Here is a 21544-nt window from a genome sequence, read left to right on the forward strand (position 1 = left end):
ATACCCAAACTAGGGACTTCCTATATATCAAAATCACCCCATTTTCCACATCTTCTCAAAGTCCCTATGAATAACACACCTATCCAGATACAGTAAAACTTGAAAGTGAATGGGGTAAACAGGATTATCATAATATCCAACAATTTCCCCTTTGAGTTTCACCCAAAAGAAATGCAGGAACATCAAATAGATATATGCACACCCATTTTCATAAGCTGCATTATTCACAGTAGCCAAAAGGTGGAAGCCACCCAAGTGTCTATCAATGGACAAATGGATACACAAAATGTGTATACAAACAATGGAATATTATTCAGCCTTAAAAAGAATAAAATTCTGTCACACGCTAAAAACATGGATGGACTTTGAAGACATTCTGCTATGTGAAATAAGCCTGACACAAAACACCATACAGTGTATGACTCCACTTACGTAAGGTAACTAGAGGAGTCTACTCCATAAACACAGAGCCAGAAATTAGAATGGGTGTTGCTGGGGACTGGAGGAAGAGGCTATGGTGAGTTAGTGTTTAATAAGTACCAAGTATGAATTTGGGATGATGAAAAAGTTCTAGAGATGGATGGTGGTGATGGTAAAACAACAACGTGAGAGTATTTAACACCACTGAGCTGTGAACTTAAAAAGGTTAAATGAGTAAATTTTATGTGATATATAGTTTATCATAATAAAAAATTGTGAAATAGTAGCATTACTTAATGGAGCCTCCCCAAACCACAGGTCCGGGGGAAAAGAAATTCAAAATTGGCTTGGCTGGCAGTGCCTCTCACCCAGATGCAGTTCAATAAAATACCCACCCATAAACAGAAGAACCTTAAAGTGCTTGAGACTTAATCAGTAATATTAAATTTATACATCTGATTATTTCAAAATCATTATAACTTGCAAATAAAAAGATTTTAAGAGTAAATTTTAAAATTACTACTATTCAGATCCTGAATCGAGGAACGTAGTGTGTTAAAAACTGAGATTAAAAAACCAGAGTGCTCTGCCAGCATTTCATAGAATACTACACCTAACGCAAAACAGTACTTTTAAATGCCCACGTGTTGTGTCACTTGTAGGTTCCCTGCACACAGGGAGGTTAATAGCCTTTCTGTAACCTGTGGAAAGACACACTTCTCAGGGGCAATAATTCCTTTTGTAATATCCCTCTCCTCAAGGACCCACAGGACACCGTTTATTTGAGAAGTGGCAGAAGAGTCGAGGAGGGAGAATAGTTGGAAGGCAAATCTGGGCTATGAGTGAAGAAAAGGCCAGAGCTGCTGTGACTGCAGTGGTCCCCAAAAGGCCAGGGAAAATGCCAATGGGGAACTCCATGGAAGACACCACTGGGGGCTGAGGGAGACTGTCAGGACCAAAGTCTTATGGGATAGAAAAGGCTAATGTGAAGCCTGTAAGATCCAGGCAAAGCTGGAGAATCATCACACCTGTCCACATCATCATTAGTAAGTTTTGTCCACAGCAGGGCCATCATGCAACCTCCACTGGTGTGTCCCCTTAAGGAGGTGATCAACTTTTATCACAAGATAGTGCTTTCAGTACAGTTGATGATACCAAGCACTTCTCCACAGGGGTACCCATGTCCCTGTCACACATATCCTCTTTCAAGGAGAGGATGTCCCACTTCTCAGGGGACCTGTTCATCTTGCCACCTGGACCTATAAGTGGCTCCCCTGACTTTTGACTTAATTCTAGGACTCTCTGCTAATATTCGACAAGGAACAATCTAAAAGTGCATGGAAATGTACTGGAAAAAGAACAACAAAGCCCAAAATCACGAAGGAAGGAAATAATAAAAATCAGAGCAGAAATAAATGAGAGATTAAAAAAATAGAAAAACAATGAAACCAAGAGCTGGTTCTTAGAAAAGATAAAAATTGACAAACCCTTAGCCAGACTCACTTAAGAAAAAATGAGAGAAAGCTCAAATAAATAAAATCAGAAATGAAAGAGGAGAGATTACAACAGACACCTCAGAAATACAAAAGATAGTTAGAGAATACTATGAAAAGCTATATGCCAACGAAGTGGATAATCTAGAAGAAATGGATAAATTCTTAGAAACATACAACCTTCCAAAACTGGACCAAGAAGAAGTAGAGAATTTGAATAGACCAATCACCAGTAAGGAGATCGAAACAGCAATCAAAAACCTCACAGAAAATAAAAGTTCAAGACCTGATGGCTTTCCTGGTGAATTCTACCAAACATTCAAAGAAGATTTAACACCTATCCTTCTCAAACTCTTCCAAAAAATTGAAGAGGAGGGGAGGCTTCCTAACTCCTTCTACAAAGCCAAAGATATCCTGATACCAAAACCAGACAAGGACAACACAAAAAAAGAAAATTACAGGCCAATATCACTGATGAACATTGACACAAAAATCCTCAACAAAATACTAGCAAATTGAATACAATACATTAAAAAGATCATACATCATGATCAAGTGGGTTTCATACCAGGGATGCAGGGATGGTTCAACATCCACAAATCTATCAACGTGATACACCACATTAACAAAATGAAGAATAAAAATCACATGATCAGCTCAATAGATGCAGAGAAAGAATTTGACAAGACACAACATCCATTTATGATAAAGACTCTAAATAAAATGGGTATAGAAGGAAAACACTTCAACATAGTAAAGGCCATATATGATAAACCCACAGCAAATATTCTCAACAGAGAAAAACTGAAAGCTCTCCCTCTAAGAACAGGAACCAGACAAGGATGTCCACTGTCACCACTCTTATTTAACATATTATTGGAAGTCCTAGCCACAGCAATCTGGCAAGAAAAAGAAATAAAAGGGATCCACATTGGAAAAGACGTGAAACTGTCACTCTTTGCAGATGACATGATTTTATATCTAGAAAACCCTAAAGAATCCACTAAAAAACTTTCAGAAACAATAAAGGAATACAATCAAGGTGCGGGATACAAAATCCATGTACAAAAATCGGTTGTATTTCTATAGACTAACAACGAAGTAGCAGAAAAAGAAATTAAGAATGCAATGCCATTTACAATTGCAACAAAAAGAATAAAATACCTAGGAATAAACTTAACCAAAGAGATGAAAGATCTGTACACCGAAAACTACAAAACATTGTTGAAAGAAATCAAAGAAGACACAAAGAAGTGGAAAGACATTCCATGCTCTTGGATTAGAAAAAATAACATCGTTAAAATGTCCGTACTTCCTAAAGCAATCTATAGATTCAACTCAATCCCTATCAAAGTCCCAACAAATTTTTTCACAGAAATGGAACAAAGAATCCCAAAATTTATATGGAACAACAAAAAGACCTGAATAGCCAGAGGACTCCTGAGAAAAACTAACAAAGCTGGAGGTATCACTCTCCCTGATTTCAAAATGTACTACAAAGCCATAGTAACCAAAACAGCATGGTACTGGCACAAAAACAGACACACAGGTCAATGTAACAGAATCAAGAGCCCAGAAACAAACCCACACATCTATGGACAGCTAATATTCGACAAGGGAGCCAAGAGCATACGATGGAGAAAGGAGAGTCTCTTCAATAAATGGTTTGGGAAAACTGGACAGCCACATGCAAAAGAATGAAAGTAGACCATTACCTTACACCATGCACAAAAATCAACTCAAAATGGATTAAAGACTTGAATGTAAAACCCGAAACCATGAAACTTCTAGAAGAAAACATAGGCAGTACACTCTTTGACATCAGTCTTAGCACATTTTCAAGTACCACGTCTGACCACGCAAGGGAAATAAAAGAAACAATGAACAAATGGGACTAAATCAAACTAAAAAGCTTCTGCACAGCAAAGGAAACCAGCAACAAAACGAAAAGACAACCTAATGATTGGGAGACGATATTTCTAAACCATCTATCAGATAAAGGGTTAATATCCAAAATATACAAAGAACTCATACAGCTCAACAAAAAACCCAACAATCCAGTTAAAAAATGGGCAAAAGATCTGAACAGAGATTTATCCCTAGAAGATATACAAATGGCCAACAGGCATATGAAAAGATGCTCAACATCATTAGCTATCAGGGAAATGCAAATCAAAAATACAATGAGCTATCACCTCCAGTCAGTATGGCTATAATTAACAAGACAGGAAATAAGTGTTCAAGAGGATGTGGAAAGAAAGGAACCCTTGTACACTGCTGGTAGGAGTGCAAACTGGTGCAGCCACTATGGAAAGCAATATGGAGTAGCCTCAGAAAATTAAGAATAGATCTACCATACGATCCAGCTATTCCACTGCTGGGTATTTATCCAAAGAACTTGAAAATGTAACAGCATAAAGATACATGCACCCCTATGTTCATTGCAGCATTATTCACAACAGCCAAGACTTGGAAGTAACCCAGGTGCCCATCAAGGGACGAACGGATAAAGAAGATGTGGTATCTATACAAATGGAATACAAAATAAGAAATACAGTCATAAGAAATGATGAAATCTGGCCATTTGTGACAACGTGGCTGGTCCTTGAGGGTATTACCCTGAGTGAAATTAGAGGGAGAAAGTCAAACAGCATATGATCTCAATCATAAGTAGACGACAAAAACAATGAAGAACTAACACATAGCAATGGAGATTGGATTGGTGATTACCACAGGGAAGGGGGGGAGGGCAAAAGGGGTGATTAGGCTCACATGTGAGGGGATGGACTATAATTAATTTTTGGGTTGTGAACATGATGTAATCTACACAGAATTCGAAATATATTATCATGTATATCCAAAAGCTATATTATGTTATAATTCAATGTTACTGCAATTAAAAAAGTTTAAAAAAGAAGAAAAAAGTTAAAGGATCTTGGGGCAAGTAAAATATAATTAATACATATAAATTTCAATCTTCAACAGTAAAATCGTTTACCTGGAAAAAAAAAAAGATGAGAGAGGAAAGAAAAATGGGTTCAGCAGTGAAAAACACAAGATGCTAGATATAAAACCAAATTTATTAGTAACTATATTATGGACTAAAAGTTTCAATTTAAAAATAAATTAATTTTAAAAACCATATTTCATTTACATAAAAAATTTTTAACTCCAAACTAATTATGTATAAAATGAGATTTAAGAATTAAGGGTCCAGTAAGATTAAGAAATTAAGGAAAACCAGGCTGATATAATTATTGATGCACTTAATGATAAGATTCATTAGTAAGCAGGACAGCAGAGATCCTTATCCCTCCCCTCTAACACACATCATGAGGAAATCTGTGGTGAAAAAGATTTCATGACCAGGTTGCAGATACCCTTCTGTTTCCACATCTAGCCTGGCCGCCATTGTTCCTCCTCTTCCAGAAAGCCATGTCTTATCAACATACGATTCTCATAAACAAAACTGCTGGACCTGTAGTTTGATTATCCCTTTCTTCCAAGTATTGTCTTGTCACTATTTCATGAATGTTTGCAGAGAAGCTGAGACACTGAAGCCAGAGACAAAATATTTAATTAACTCACCGTATAGGCAGCATCATGAGCATCACCAAGCTTGTACTGGTTACTTTTGTCCCCAAGTCTCTCGGAGGTGATGGCAAGGGCCCTCATATTTGTCTGCACGTTGTTTTGTTAAAGAAGAATAATGCTGAAACTTGGAGCCTAGTTTATGTTAAGTAGTAAGCAAGTCTGCTCTTCATCTCAATGGGAGAGATGATCTCATCTCTCATGGTTCCTCACTGCAAACACACTTGTAAGAAATGGCCCAGGGAAGAGTAGTCAGTCTTGCATTCTTCACATACTCAATAAGATGAGCAGGAGCAAGAGAGATGAAGGTGCACAGGTATTTCCTGCTCAGGATTTGTTAAGCTTGATTTGCACTATCATTAGAATTGTTGATTACACCTCAAGAAAGTGTCAGCAAGCAACTGCAGCATTGATGGCCAACCATAATGTAACCAAGGCTGCTCAAGCACCAGAACTATATGAATTTGTATCACTGATGCTACAATGAAGTTGCCCTGGTTTGAGTCTACAACCAAGGTTCACATCCAGGAACTGCCAGTGATGGCAGCAAGCACAGCAGATTATCAGGACCAGCCAAGTTTACATGAGTTTCTCCATTTTCACAGCATATAGTTGGATTGACAAACAAAGCAGCAAGTGAGATCACCAGCAGCAGCTGTTGCTTGAGCCGGAAACATAGTATGATTGTTGTGCCAGGCTGTGGTGCTGGACACAGGGGTGAAACAGAACAGTCATTGTTCTCATCCTCATCTTGCACAGCCTAAGTGTGAAGGTCCTCCCAGGTGCTAAGGTGGTTGTCTTCCCACACAAGTCATGAAATCATGGTGTGTCCCAATAGGTAAAACCTCACTTTTTCTAAACTTTTCTCTTGCTTGCACCCTCACCTTTTATGCAAAAGGATCAGGTGTGAGATACAAAAGCATCTTTAGATAATTTATAGAGACATTATATCCCCCACCTTGACTGGCATGAGGCACTGTAGATTGACTGTGAGTAGTGAACTGATTCAAGTAGTCACTATCTTCACAATCTTACGTGAAGTCAGTAATAATAAGACAACTGAGCTAACTCTAAATCTGGTAGTACCATCTTCGGCCAAGCTGCAACCTGGAAGGTGTAGAAACTACACCAGCTTAATATTGCTATCATGAGAATGAAAGCCATACCATTCCGAAAAATGATAAAGGCAGAATGGCACATGTTCAAACTACATGTACAGAACCACCCTATAAACTGGAGCTCTACATAGTACATTTAGTGGCTTCAGTGTGAATCCTTACACGTGGGGTTGTAGTAGATTCTGCTTGGTTTCCCATATGGCTTAAATTCCTGGGACATCTAATTAGTATTAGTTCTTTCACGTATTTGAAGCAAACATGGACACCTGTAGGTTTTCCACATTCCTCACATTCATAGGGCTTTCCTCCACTGAGTTTGTATGTGTTTACTGACCAAGGACCAAGTGAAGTCGTCCTCTCATTCTTTTCATTGATAGGGTTTCTCTCCAGTGTGAATTCTTAGATGTTCAATTAGTCTTGAGGAAATAGTGAAGGCTTTCCTGCAGTGCTTATATTCATAGGGTTTCTCTCCAGTGTGAGTTTTCACATGGATGCAAAATGTCAAGGCAAACGTCAATATGCTTTTCCACATATCTTACACTCAAACGGCTTCTCTCTACTGTGAATTCTCAAATGCGTACTTAGACATGTGGAAGTAGTAAAGAATTTCCCACATTTACCACATTCAAAGTTTCTCTCCAATGTGAATACGTTCATGTCTCCTTAGGCTTGTCGAAAAAGCGTAGGCCTTCCCACACTGCTTACATTTATGGGGTTTTTCTGCAGTGTGAATTCTTGAATGCCCAGTTAGGCTTGAGGAATCAGTGAAGGCTTTCCCACATTCCATACATTCATAGGATTTCTCTCCAGTATGAATCTGTTTATGTTTAGTTAAGTATGCATGCCTTCTGAAGGTTTTCCCACATTCATTGCAATCATAGGCTTTCTCTCTATTGTGAATTCGTTTATGTCTAGTTAAATCTGAATGCCTGATGAAGGCTTTCCCACATTCGCTGCATTTATAGGGTTTCTCTCCAGTATGAATTCTTACATGTTGACTTAGATTTGAGCTACAAATGAAAGCTTTCCCGCATTTCTTACATTCATAGGATTTCTCTCCAGTGTGGATTCTTACATGTCTAGTTAAGCCTGAGGAAACAGTGAAAGATTTCCCGCATTCCTCACATTCATAGGGTCTCTCTCCAGTGTGGGTACGAAAGTGAATGACAAAGCACGAAGAATCAGCAAATGCTTTCCCACACACAGTACATTCAAAAGGCTTCTTTCCAGTATGTGTTTTTACATGCTTAGTTAGGCTTGAATATGCAGAGTAGACTTTACCACACTCCTTACATTTATAGGGGTGTATTCCAGCATGAATTTGAATGTGAATATTAAGGTATGAAGAACTTCTAAAGGATTTTCCACACTTCTTACATACAAAGGACCTCTCTCCAGTATGAGATTTTACATGTTTAGCAAGGTTAGAAGAGCTAATTAAGGCTTTCCTAATTTCCTTACATTTATAGCGTTTCTCTCCAGGGTAGATTCCCATGTGAATTTTAAAGCACACAAAATACTGAAAACTTTTCCCACATTCCTTACATTCGTAACGTTTCTTACCAGTTTGAACTTGCACCTGTACACCAAAGCTTGTGGAGTGAATAAAAGCTGTTCCACATTCCTTCCGTTCATAGAGTTTTTCTCTATTGTGACTTATCATTTCTGCCTGAAAGTAAGACTGATTAACAAAAGCTTTCCCACTGCCACTGCATTTGAAGGCTTTCTCTTCCATGCTAGTTTTCCAAGACACAATATTTGGAGTCAAGCTGACAGTCTTTCCCCACTCATTAAACACAGAAAGTTTCTCTCTAGTAGAGGATCTCTTGTGCAGAGTAAGGAAGCTTTTTCCATACTGATCATCCTCATAAATGATTCCTCCATTTGGAGTTCTCTGTGTCTTAAGGCATGATTGTTCACTGAACTCTTTTCCATGTTCCTTACATTCACAGAGTTCCCATCCACTGTGGCTTCTTTCCTGTTGATGAAGAAGGATAAAAGATTTCTCAGATTAACTGATCTTACCCATCTCAAAACAGAAACATCATTATGATGCCAGTCTGATTTTTACCATTTCCATTACATTCAGACAACTTCCTATCCTGCTGATTTCGCTCAAGTTGAATGATGAAATCCTCCTGCCCAGATGATGTGTGATCTACTCTGATCTTAAGAGATCACTGCACAGTTTCAGGGAATTGTTTTAAAAACCCAGTGTCTAGTTACATAGGTGGAAATGAGTACCTTTGTGAATTATGAAGCAATAAATCTGAAGCTAGGTTTTCAACCAAATTCATCATATTCATAATATCTCACCAGAGAACTGACTCTCTCTTGGGTGAACGCCACTTATCTCAAATATCTATCACTTATGCTGATCTTCTAGAAAATGAAACTCCCAGTCTATATTGAATATGGAAAATGAGAAATATCTCTTTTCAAACTTACTGATCTTACCGTTTTTATCCCATTGGATGTTTTTGCCCCTAAAATATCCTGTGGAGGAATTGTTGAGTCTTTGGCTTTAAGCTGCATTTCCCATTCTAAAGTAAAACAGAATAACACATGTAAAATTTGCAAAAAGAAACGGTAGGTTAAACGAAATAAAAATAATAGGCTCATTGGTTATTATTTACAAATTAAACATGGTAAAAAGAGAAAAAGCATGACGAGTAGTTTGGCTAGGTCACAAATTTAACAATGATAAGGATATGGAGTCAAAATTGAGTAGTTGATTAAAAAATGATCCAATGAAAATTAAATATGATAGGAAAAGAGAGAGAATGTTATCAGAGAAGGAAAGCAAGCAAGATCTGGACAAAGAGCATACACTAAAATAAACTTAAAAAAAAAAAAAAAAAAAAAACCCAGAACAGGTCTTTGGTGAGATCACAGGAAACTTTGAGTAATTGTAAAGTAAGAATATATGTGAACATGAAGACATCCCAAAGCATCAGAGACCAATGACCTCAGCCTTCTGAGAGAAAGCACATCTTAAAAAGTCTCCTCATTATAATTCCGAACATAGTGAAATTTTCACTGGCCATAGTTGTTCTTCACGCTTACCTTGGCAGACTCCTCTCTCCACTGTCCTCAAATCTTCTTTGTGTTCCAACCAAGAAATCAGATTGGGTTTGAACAACTGATAACCTGTCCACAGGGAAAGACATATTAATGGACAAGGCTCCTGTAAAAGACAATAAACACTTCAACGAACCGGTCCTATATTTCTAATGAATATTGTAAAATCATTCAAATGAGATAAAAATGCAAAAATCCCTTTCCTGTGTCCCAAGTAGATTGTTTATCTCTGGCTCCTGAAACCACATTCAGATGTACACATACACATTTACAAAGCAATAAGACTTTCACTGCAAGAGAAAATAAAAGTGCAAAAAGAGATTTTCATTCTCATGGAGAAACTACTACACCATTGGTTGTCAAACTCTGGTGTCCATCAGAATTGTGTCCAGTGTCTTTTAAAACACAGATGCTTAGGCCCCAACGCCAGAGTTTCATTCCGTATGTCAAAGTGGAATCTGAGAATGCACATTTCTAACAGAGTGATGGTGATGCTGTTAGTCCTAGAACCACAGCTTTACAGCAACTACGCTGAATAAAAACCCATTAATGCAGAGACCATGTGTATCTTATTTCCCATTGTACTCAGATTTGACACCACCCATCCAGGAACATATTAAGTACATAATATTTACCTGTTCCATAAGATGCTACAGCAATGATGGCAGCCTTACCTACTGTCGTCAGGTTCTTGTAGTTCTCCAGCATCACATCTCTGTATAGGTTTCTCTGAGTTAGGTCCAGTAAAGCCCACTCCTCCTGGGTGAAGTCCACAGCCACATCATCAAAGGTCATGGAATCCTAAACCATTACATACAAGCTGGCTTCAGTAAAGTAACATCTCCATCAATGTTCACTGGGCAATGAAGATGGGAGACCTAATGGCAACAGAGGGTTCCAAGGTCTCTCACCAACTTTCACAGGGTGCATGGTCCTAAGCACTCTTCTATCTATACTTATGATTGATATCCTTCAGTTATACCTTTAATGGAACCTGTAATACATGAACTTATCTCACCCCAACTAGACTAAAAGTTCTTGTCTTATTTCCCTCTTACAGGACACTCCTAAGAAAATTGCAGTTACTTGTAAATGCTGATGAATAAATTCTTTGGAGAAATGCACACCCTCATCTTCCTTACCATCTGTCAGCATACCAAACAATATAAAAATTATGCAGCCACCCTCATCAGTCAACAGCTGGTAGCAATAACTGAAATACTCAGATTACTCAGGGTAATCCAACACCAATATGATGCACCACTTTGTGAGGAAATTCAACAGGAACTCCATCCTTATTGGCTTCATTTCTTTAAGAAGCTCTGGAGACAGGTCTACCTAGAAGGAAATGTGTCTGTCTGGCGGATACAGTATGTAATTTTGTAGAATACACTTTCTTCGCACCTGGGAACGATGTGTCAAACAGTCAGTCACCATTCTTTCTGCTTCCAGTTTTCCTCAGGAAGGCAGAACGGATCCTTAGAAAGAAGACCTAGGGGAAGAGAAGAAGAGATGACCATAATTCCCAAATTCACCTGCCTAGAAATTATTCCTTTCTAGCTTTAAATTCCCAAATATCCTTGTACACTCAAGAAAATCCACTCTACTGCCATCAAATGACAAGAGAAGTCCTGTCTCACCTGCAGCCAGAAAAGGGGATTGTGAGCCATGCTGCCCATCAGGAAAGGAACAATAGTTTCATTTCACAGGTAAGGAAACCTAAGCCCTAAGTAATGTGACTCTTCATTTGTCAAAGCAATAAAATTCATGAATGAGATTATGCAGCAACTCTACCTAATGCACCTACACAAGGAAGCTGACTTAGAGCACAGCATTCTCTAGCCTACTTCAGCTCCTCCTAGATGAACCAGCAGCATGAGTGCCCAGGCCCAGACCAAAGGACTCTATATCATACAGGGAGAACTTAAAGCAGCCTCTGAAAAAGTGCATTACCAAGGAATTACCATGGGACAAATCAGAGGTCACCATCCTGCAAGACTGATTAGTGAAATTTGCCTGAACACTCCTTTCCTTGAACCAAGATTATTTTATGGCAGCTTATGGATATAAGTGGATAGGGCCATCTCCATCCGTCTGGAGATTGGGTTATCTGGAGTCCTGTTTCATATCAATTATTAATCAACAAATTTTAATTATCAGTCATCCAACACAATAAATTAGCTCGTTCTACCCAATGACATAGCTGAAAGCTACTAAAAGAGTATGCTTTATAATGAGCATCAGTAACATCAACTGCCATTTACTGAGGACCATTCTTTACCAGATGTCTCACTAGAAGCTTGTAGCTCACTTTTATGCTTTGGACAACTTGAATATTTCAACTGTAAATTTTGTATGATATAAATATAAATCAAGTATATGGATTAAAAAAAACCCCAGTGTCCAGTGAATTTGAATACTCTGAATGAAGAAAATAATGTAAAATATCTTAATTTTTAAATATTTATTACATGCTTAAGTAATATTTTAAATAAAATATTAAAATAAAATACATTCTTAGAAATAATCTTACTTTTTCCATTTTTGTTTATTGTGGGTACTTAAAATATTTTTATTACATACATGATTTACCAATCATGTTTGTATTGAACAGCACTGGTGTAGACTGCTGCTAGGCATATGAGGGGAAGAAAAACAAAACATTTTATTCAGTCAACATCCTTGAGCTTCCCTTGATGGATGTTTGGAGAAGCTTGAAGCTCTGGGCCTCCTTTTAAGTTCTTATCACTGGCTTATCTCTTTATTCTTTCAGTCTTTTCAGACAACCACCTTTTCATATTATTCATCAGTTACGTTTCCACCAAATCTGCTTCTGTTTATTTGTATCTTCCATAGACTTCTTCCATGTTTCTCTTTCAACATTCTATATTTAACAGTTAACTTTCTTTTATTAAAAAATCAATAACTTTCCATAAATCCAACACAGACTAACAAGCCAAATGCTGACCTACAAAATGGTATTTGAATAATGACAAACAATGAAAGTTCCACAGTTCATTATCTATTAACCACTATCACCCTCACAACCCCAGTCCTTATTCTACAGTTCAGAAGACTAAAACCCAGAAACACATATGGTCACAAAAGCTGTGTGTCTAGACTCACAATATAACTGTACTTACTACCAGGGGTCTTAAACTGGGGGGTTTCAAACTCATTGGGCTGAATAGGCCCACAAATGTGTTTTCCCAGATGGTGTCTGCATAGAATGATTTGTGTTTATTTCATAATTGAGATATAATTAATGGAAAAATTCAGACATCTTAAGCATTTACTGGATTAGTTTTGACAATTGCATATACTTGTGTGATCATCAGTCACAGAATACAGAACACATTTATCTCCTTAGAAAGCCTCCTTGCCCCTTCCAGTACATTCCTTACTCACTCACTAGACAAGCACTGAGTTCAATCAGTTACTATATACACTATTCTATATATTAGGCAGTTTACATATCATTTTTAATTGTATATCCTAATTGATTTTCCTCTATTGTTTAGTGAAACAATATAGGTGAAATATATTAAAATCTCCCACTAGAATTGTGGACTTGTCTACTTCTTTTACTTCAAGCAATGCTTTATATATTTTCAACAGTATTACTGAGTGGATACACATTTGAATTTTTATATTTTTGGAGAAACAGAATCTTTTATTATAATGACCTCTGTAGCTGTAGTAAGGCTTTTTGACAATGTTGTCTGGTATTAGGATCAGCTTTCTTTTGGAGAGGAGTTTTTTTTTGCATATCACGGGTAGCCTATGTCTGTTCTGGATGCCAATGCTTGCAATACAAGGTGTGGAATAGAGCTTGGCTCACTGAAGGCACCCAGTGATTAGTGATAGACAGACAGTGGAGATTCATCACACCACTCTTCAAGTATACCCAGACTATAGCTAAATAACTGTTCATAGCACAATACACATCTCAGTTTTCAGCAATGTATTTATCTTAAGAAAGTAAGGATGGGAAAAACAACATTGTCTTCTTCTGAGCACTCATCCACCAGCCTTGGCTAATCTGTGCATCAGTCAGTTGATTCCCACGGCCTCCTTATATGGATACTTAGTGCTCTAGGTCGTGCACATGTAATGCCACCCCAATTCACTTCACATCTACCCACCAGTCATGGCTTGTCTGCATTCCAGAGGTTTGCTTTCTGCTTGCCCTCTGACTGCTGACTAGCTCTGGCCCTGGCAACCCAGTGAACTACCGCACCATCCAATGGCCTGCCATGACACCTTCTCCAACAAGGTCTCAAGTTAAGTGTTGGGGAGAGGGCCACCCTACAAGTTTGGCCTTCCTTAGGTACTCTCCATCAACTCTAAGACATCTGTTAGAATTCTCTTTACATCTTTATATTACACTTCTCCTGTTTAAATCAAAGTATAATTTCTGTCTCTTGATTTCATGCAGACTTAAACAGAATCAAGAAGGACAGTGATCCCTCGAGACAAGGAGTAAAGATGAGATCTGGGGATAGGTTTAGTCAAGCCTTTGAACTTCAGCAAAGAGCTGAGCTCCTTGCCAATGGGAAAGACATTCATAAAGCCACAACAGTCAAGCTAGTACCTAGTTAATTGTAATACAGCGCCAACTGAAGCACCTGCCTTGGGAGACTAAGTGAATGCTATACTTAATGATTACAGCAATAATGATGATTATAATGGTTGTGATGAGGGATGGATTCTTTTGAGTGCAGTTGCCCAGAGAACGGCAAACTCAGATCTGCTAACCTGGAGTTCAAGTCAAAGTCTGGGACCAGAGAGATTCCATGACAGCTCTTAAAAACTCATGTTTTGTGGTCACAGGGGCAAGATATTGCTGAAAATCAAATGCAAAATGTAATTGTTCAACCATACTTAAATTCAGTCTCATGCAGTAGTTAATGTGAAATTGAGGGCACTGATCTGGGAAGAATGAGAGGAAACCTGAAATGGGGACATCTAGTGGACCCAGATGAAACTCACAATCTTCAACATCCAAGACACTCTGACCCTCCCTTACCATGAAGTAAGTAGCTTGCCCTTTGGTTTTTGAAACGACTAGCCTTCCCCTGCTTGACAACTCTGTGATAATCTCACTTGGAGCAGATGCCTTATAAGGAATGTTCACTCTCAAGACCCACTATAATCACCTAGACGCACAGCTAGTACAAAATCCAAGGGAACTGGTATAAGATATAAGGCAGGAGATAACAGCTTACATCCAAAATAAATCCAACTCTGCAGATATGTACCAGAAGAAAACAGGGGAGTATGTACGCTCCTAAGAGATCAAGCTCAGGCAACTACAGTGAGTACAAGTGAATTGTATGGTAAGTTGCAAAGGCTCTTTCAACAACTGTGATTGCACTACCCACTCTTCCTCAGGCCATGTGTATAGTTTTCCATGGTGGTCCTTACATCCTGCTGACTGAGACAAAAGTCTGGTTTACAGATGAGTCTGCATACTAAGCCTGAATCATCTGGTGGTGTAGTTGAAGCTCTATATCCTTACTGAAAGAATGACTCTGAAAGATAGTAGTGATTAAAAATTTTCCCAGTGGCAGAACTTCAACAAGTATATTTGGCTGTCCATTGGGTCTGCAGTGAGAACTGACCCTATGTTTGGATACTGATTCATGAATGGTTGGCAATCCTTTGGCTAGATAATCAAAGATGTGGATGGAAAAAGATTGGAAGGTTGAGGACAAGGAACTGTGGGAAAAGGTGTATGAATGGACATCTCTGCACTGACAGACTGTGAAGTTATTTGTGCCCCATGTGAACGTCCACCAAAGGCAACCCACTGTAAATGAGATTACTAATAATCAGGTGGGCAAAACGACACAGTCTGCAGGTGTCCATTACTTTCCCAAGCCACCCCAGTGCTTGCTCAATGGGCCCATGAACAAAATGGCATGGTAGTAGGGATAAACCTTACATACGGGTTCAACAGCATGGACTTCCCCTTTTCAAGGATGACCCAGTTAACACTATTGCTTAATGTGTGGCTAATGTGCTAAAAGCAGAAATGAACACTGACTGTTCAATATGACACCATTCCCTGGAGTGGACGAGTCACCCACCTGGGGGCAGGGTGATTATACTGCATCTCCTCGACTACGGAGGTGGGAAAGATCCATCCTCACTTGAATAGATTCATGTTCTGGATATGGATTTGCTTTTCTGCTAGTACTGTTTCTGCTTATACCACCATCCACGGACTCACAAAATGCTTTACCTATAGTGATGGCATTCACACATCATTGTTTCTAATTAAGAAACACATTTCATTACAAAGTGCAACAGTGGGAGCATGTTCATGGAATCAACTGGTCTGGTCTTACCACATATGCTCAACACTCAAAAGGAGCTGATATAAATGAAAGGAATTGCTTAGTGAAAATCCCATTTCAAGCACCAACTGTGAAACAACCCTTTGAAACAATAACATTCTGTCTTACAGGACACAGTATACGCTTTGAATCAGATAGCCTTACATGGTACTGTCTCCCCACAGCCAGAATACACGGGTCCAGGAATTGATGGGCAAATGTGGGAACAGCTCCTTGACAGAATTTTTGCTTCCAATCCTAGCAACTTAGAGCACTGAAGGTTTGGAGAGCTTAATCTCTAATGCAGAATGCTTCCCAGAGGGGGCATAATTATGGTTCCACCAAAACAGAAGATGAGATTGCCACCTGGCCATTTGGGGCTTCATCTACTGCCTGGAGTAATTGTTCTCTATAACCAAAGGGAAAGTGGGTTACTGCAGTACAACTGGGGCAAGGAGGATGAGCCTAGAACCTCCTAGCAGTTGCATACTCCACAGAAAAAGTTAATAGAAAATTACAACTGAAAAAAAGGCAGGACAATGAAGGCTTTGGACTCTCTGGGAATAAAGATTTAGGTTGCTCCATCAGATGCACAAGCCAGATCAGCTAAGGTTCTCACGGAGGGCAAGCGAACTGTGGAACCAGATGTTGGAAAAGTAACCCGTGGATATCAACCACAATCAAGAGACCAATTAAACTAACCATTCACTTCCATATCCTTTCCATTTTTATTTTATATACAAGTTATTAGCAGTTAACATTACAATTTAGTCTTTGGAAAAGAGAATATTCAGTGAGACTGTGAGAAAATTTGAGGAATTCAATTTTTTCACTATGTCTTAACTATTTTAAGGACTAAGTGCAAATTTTCTTCTAGTAAGTCAACAGATGAAGGATTAACTTTATCTAGTAATTAACATTCTCTCAATTTTACCTTCTATAAAACTCTCATTTATTTTCTGTTTCATAATAATAACCCAGTTGTAGGTAACCACCATTGTGTTTTAAAACTTATTCATTGTGCCTTCAACCTCACATTTCTTGAAGACCATTCTCAAACTAGGAGTTTGTGTATTCTTTTTAAGTTGTAAGTAGACTCAAATTACTCTCTTTCTTAAAATATTTCATAAGTTTCCCATGGCCTTAGAATGTAGTTCAGAGTATGTAATTCCTCTGGTCTTGTTCCCACACTCCAATTTATCTCCCACCATTCTCTGGTTCTGCTCTGCTTCAGCCAATCTTCTTTCCTCAGCTTAAGAAATACACTGAGCTCTCAACTGCTCTAGTATTTTGCTCATGAAGTTCCCTTCATCTGCAATGTTTTCATTCACTCTACACCTCCTCACCCTAGCTCAATGACTTGATTAGCTAAATCATATCCATGTTTTCATTCTCGATTGAAATATCAACCCCTCCCAATGTATCTTCTCTTTTCACATGAAGCTGTTATTATGTCTAGATAATAAACTTGCCAGAATTCATCTAAAATCTGTCTTCCTAAATAGATTGTAAGCCTCATGGTGGCAGTACTATCTCTGTTTTGGTGGCCATTGTTTCCCTGTCCCTGGCACACAGTGTAGCTCATTAGAGTAACATAATGATCATCTGTGGATTGTCAGAGAATTGCCGTTTACCACGAAAATGTTACAGGGGGAGATATGCACAAATTGAAGTCACAAAAAAATAGAAAAACAACACAATAATTAAACAGGAAGTATACAAAATGTGTGTGAACACTAGAAATAAGCCTAAACACTGTAATTCTGAAAATCTATTTGAGTATTTTTACTCAGGAAGAAAGTGGATTAGATACCTTTTTGAACACAAGTGCCTTGCAGTTAAAACTAAAATTTGTTCTGTTTCTCCAGAATGACTTTTTTAAAATTTATTTTTATTTTTTGGTGAGGAAGACGAGCCCTGAGCTACCATCTGTTGCCAATCCTCCTCTTTTTTTGCTTGAGGAAGAGTAGCTCTGAGCTAACATCTGTGCCAATTCTCCCCTATTTTTTGTACATGGGATGCCTCCATAACATGGCTGATGAGCAGAGTATGTCCATGCCAGGGATCCAAACCCGTGAACCCAGGCTGCCGAAGCAGAGCACATGGAACTTTAACCACTTGGCCATGGGACTGGCCCCCAGGATGATTTTTAAACACGTTTTTAAGTTGATTTAGAAACTACCAAATGGGGGCCAGCTCTGGGGCCGAGTGGTTAAGTTCATGCACTCCACTTCGGTGGCCCAGGATTTCTCCGGTTCAGTTCCTGGGCATAGACATGGCACTGCTCATCAGGTCATGCTGAGGTGGCATCCCACATAGCACAACCATAAGGATCTAAAATTAGGATATACAACTATGTACTGGGGGGCTTTGGGAAGAAGAAGAAAAGAACAAGATTGGCAACAGATGGTAGCTCAGGTACCAATCTTCAAAAACAAAAAAAAGAACCTACCAAATGGCACAGGATTTATGGAAGGGGTCTATATATCCAGCAAAATTAAGCATGTACTTGTCCTTTGACCTAGAAATCCAACCTTAAAATCCTGCCCTGAAAGTGTACTTCTACAAATCTGAAACAACATATACAGAAGATCACTGCTGGTTACTCAGAGATGCTAAAACAATTGACAGAAAGGTTGTTGTGGAGTAAGATTCTGAATGCGCCAAAATATCACCCCATTTATGACTTTCTTATTCAAAAGAAGAACTCTATTTTTAAAAAGAAGGGCTCTGGTGATTACTACCTTAAGTAATCAAATGTAGCATCACTAACAGAAGGACAATATAAATCTATGTCTTTCTAATGAAATGTAACTTGAGGTACACAATATTATCCACAAAATATTTTGTAAGTGATCTTTTGAAGTCTCTAGACCAGAAGAAAGCTGGAGCTATCACGCTGCCTGATTTAAACCATATTACAAAGCTACAGCATTCAAAACAGGATGGTATCAGCACAAAAACAGATGTATAGACCAATTGAACAGAGAGCTCAGAAATAAACCCACACATGTATGGTTAATTTATGACAAAGGAGCCAGGAATATACACAGTGGGATGTGTCTTCAATAAATGGTGTTGGGAAAACCGGACAACCACATGCAAAAGAATAAAACTAGACCACTAACTTACATCATAAACAAAAATTAACTCAAAATGGATTAAAGACTTGACTATAAGACCTGAAACCATAAATATCCTAGAAGAAAACATAGGCAGTAAGCTCGTTGACACTGGTCTTGGAGATGATTTTTTAGAAGTGGGACTACACCAAACTAAAAAACTTCTGTATAGCAAAGGAAACCATCAACAAAATGAAAAGGAAATCTACAAAATGAAAGAAAATTTCTGCAAGTCACATATCTGCCAAAGGGGTTAATATTCAAAATACATAAAGAACTCAGACAACTCAACAGTAAAAAAATAAACAATTTAACTAAAAAATGGGAAGAGCATCTAAACAGACATTTTTCCAAAGACATACAGATGGCCCACAGGTACATGAAAAGATGCTCAACATTACTAATCATAAAGGAAATGCAAATCAAAACCACAATGAGGTATCACCTCACACCTAATGGACGAATGGATAAAGAAAATGTAGTATATATACACAATGGTATATTATTTGGCCATGAAAAAGAAGAAAATCCTGCCATCTGCAATAATATGGATGGACCTTGAGGGCATTATGCTAAGTGAAATAAATCAGACAGACAAAGAGAAATACCACAGGATCTCACTTATATGTGGAACTCAAACAAAAAACTCAAACTCTTGGATATAGTGAACAGATGAGTGAATGTCAGAAGTTGGGGGTGGGAGAAATGGATAAAGGTGATTGAAAGGTACAAGCTTCAAGTTATAACATAAATAAGTCCTGGGTACATATAATGTACAGCATAGCGACTATAGTCAATACTGTATTGTATATCTGAAAGTTGCTAAGAAAATAGATCTTAGGCGTTCCCACCACAAGGGAAAAAAATTGTAACTATGTGTGGTGATGGATGTTAACTAGACTTATTGTGGTGATCATTTCAGACTATATACAAATATTGAATCATTATGCTGTACACCTGAAACTAATATAGAGTTGTATGTCAATTACATCTGAATTAAAAAATCAAAGAAACGTCAAAAAGTGTGACTTTCTAAAAGAATGTATGACTCTTCAAAAAGTCAATATAACAAAGAAGCAACAGCCAATGCTCTATTTTAAAAGAGATTAAAAGACATAAAAAAATGCCATATATAAACCTTGATTGCATCCTAGATCCAAAAACACCCAAAAGCATATTTTGGAACAATGTGGAGGATTTTAGTTTTTACATAGACAGTAGATGACATTATTATTATAAATTCTTCAGGGGGGGAATAATTCTATTATGGTTTTATTAGCACAATGTCTTTATCTTTAGGAGATGCATTACCAAGTATTTAAAAGTCAAGTATCATGCCTGAAATTTATTTTCAACTTACTGTCTCAAATAGTTTATCAAAAAATCGATATTTATTTAGAGAGCAAACATGCAAAACGCTAAAAATGAGTGAATCTACTTCAATGGACATTCATTGCACTGGATATTCACACTTTATTTAGGTTTAAGATTTTTCAAACAAAAGAAGAGGGAAAAATTATAATTAGTGCAAACATTCTGTTTACAGGAAGTTTATTCTAGAAATAGGCAAAAAAAAAAAGCCTCCATCTGTTTTTTCTGACTGGCTCATGTTTGGAAGTTTTGTAGGGAGAAACAGGCTTAGGAAATTCAGATGAAGAGAGAGATGAGTATTCTTGTTCCTCTTTAGCAGATAGACTATGGTCTAAATATGCTAACATTTCTATACAGAAATACGCACATCATGGACATCTAAGAAAGCACATCATATTCCTACCCGAATATGTGTCAAAGATAAATAAAGACCGTGCAAAGTCAAAGCCAAATTCTCAGATGAAACATTCTTCCGCATATGAAAGGAAACAGGCCTCTGGAACCTACCTTCCCCGGCGCACACCAGAGACGCCGGAAGCACCACGTCCGGGGGGACGCGGACACGGACCGCAGTCAACCCGCCAGAAAGGCGGAAATCCTCTTCCTCCTGCAGGAAAGTCACAAGGCTGCTGTGGAGCCTCTGAAAGGGGAGCACAGAGGATGACGCGACCCCACAGAAGCGCCCTCACCCCACTGCAGATCCGGCTCCTCCCGGGGCACGACGGCCGAGCGGCGTCTAGGACCTGGCTCTGCCGGGAGGCCCCGCGGCCACGGCGGAAGCGAGCGGCGCGCGCCAGGCCCCTCTGAGCAGGCCCCGGGCGGCCGCCCAAGCCCGTCCCGTGACTCCCTCTTCCGCCCGCTTCCCCCTCCTTCGCGCCCACCTCGCCGAACCCGAGCTGCGCTGGACCACAGCTGACAGGAACAGCTTCAATATGCACCGCGGTAGGAGCCGCCGGAACCGCGGCGAATTGTGACGTCATTCCGCTTCCTGTCGGGGGCGGGGTTGG

At 38.7% G+C, this 21544-nt stretch overlaps 1 protein-coding gene across 3 annotated transcripts; it reads right to left on the minus strand.

The window, feature by feature from the left end:
* Positions 1-4757: 4757 nt before the first annotated feature.
* On the minus strand, positions 4758-21538 carry LOC106823682 (zinc finger protein 266-like). Of its 3 annotated transcripts, none has more exons than XM_070491912.1 (7): positions 21419-21538; positions 21045-21144; positions 11108-11195; positions 10378-10462; positions 9689-9772; positions 9080-9165; positions 4758-8600 (listed from the first exon to the last, which is right to left on the minus strand). In XM_070491912.1, exons 3-7 carry the CDS (start codon positions 11138-11140, stop codon positions 7248-7250), a joined length of 1641 nt encoding a protein of 546 aa, XP_070348013.1. In that variant the 5' UTR covers positions 11141-11195; positions 21045-21144; positions 21419-21538; the 3' UTR covers positions 4758-7247. The 3 variants fall into 3 exon arrangements, with proteins under 3 accessions (XP_070348013.1, XP_014684987.2, XP_044607660.2); XM_014829501.3 differs by having other exon boundaries at positions 10378-10504; XM_044751725.2 differs by having other exon boundaries at positions 10378-10504; positions 21045-21177; positions 21419-21502.
* Between the last annotated feature and the right edge of the window lie 6 nt (positions 21539-21544).

This window comes from Equus asinus, chromosome 20 (assembly GCF_041296235.1).
Source record: "Equus asinus isolate D_3611 breed Donkey chromosome 20, EquAss-T2T_v2, whole genome shotgun sequence".
Lineage (NCBI taxonomy): Eukaryota > Metazoa > Chordata > Mammalia > Perissodactyla > Equidae > Equus > Equus asinus.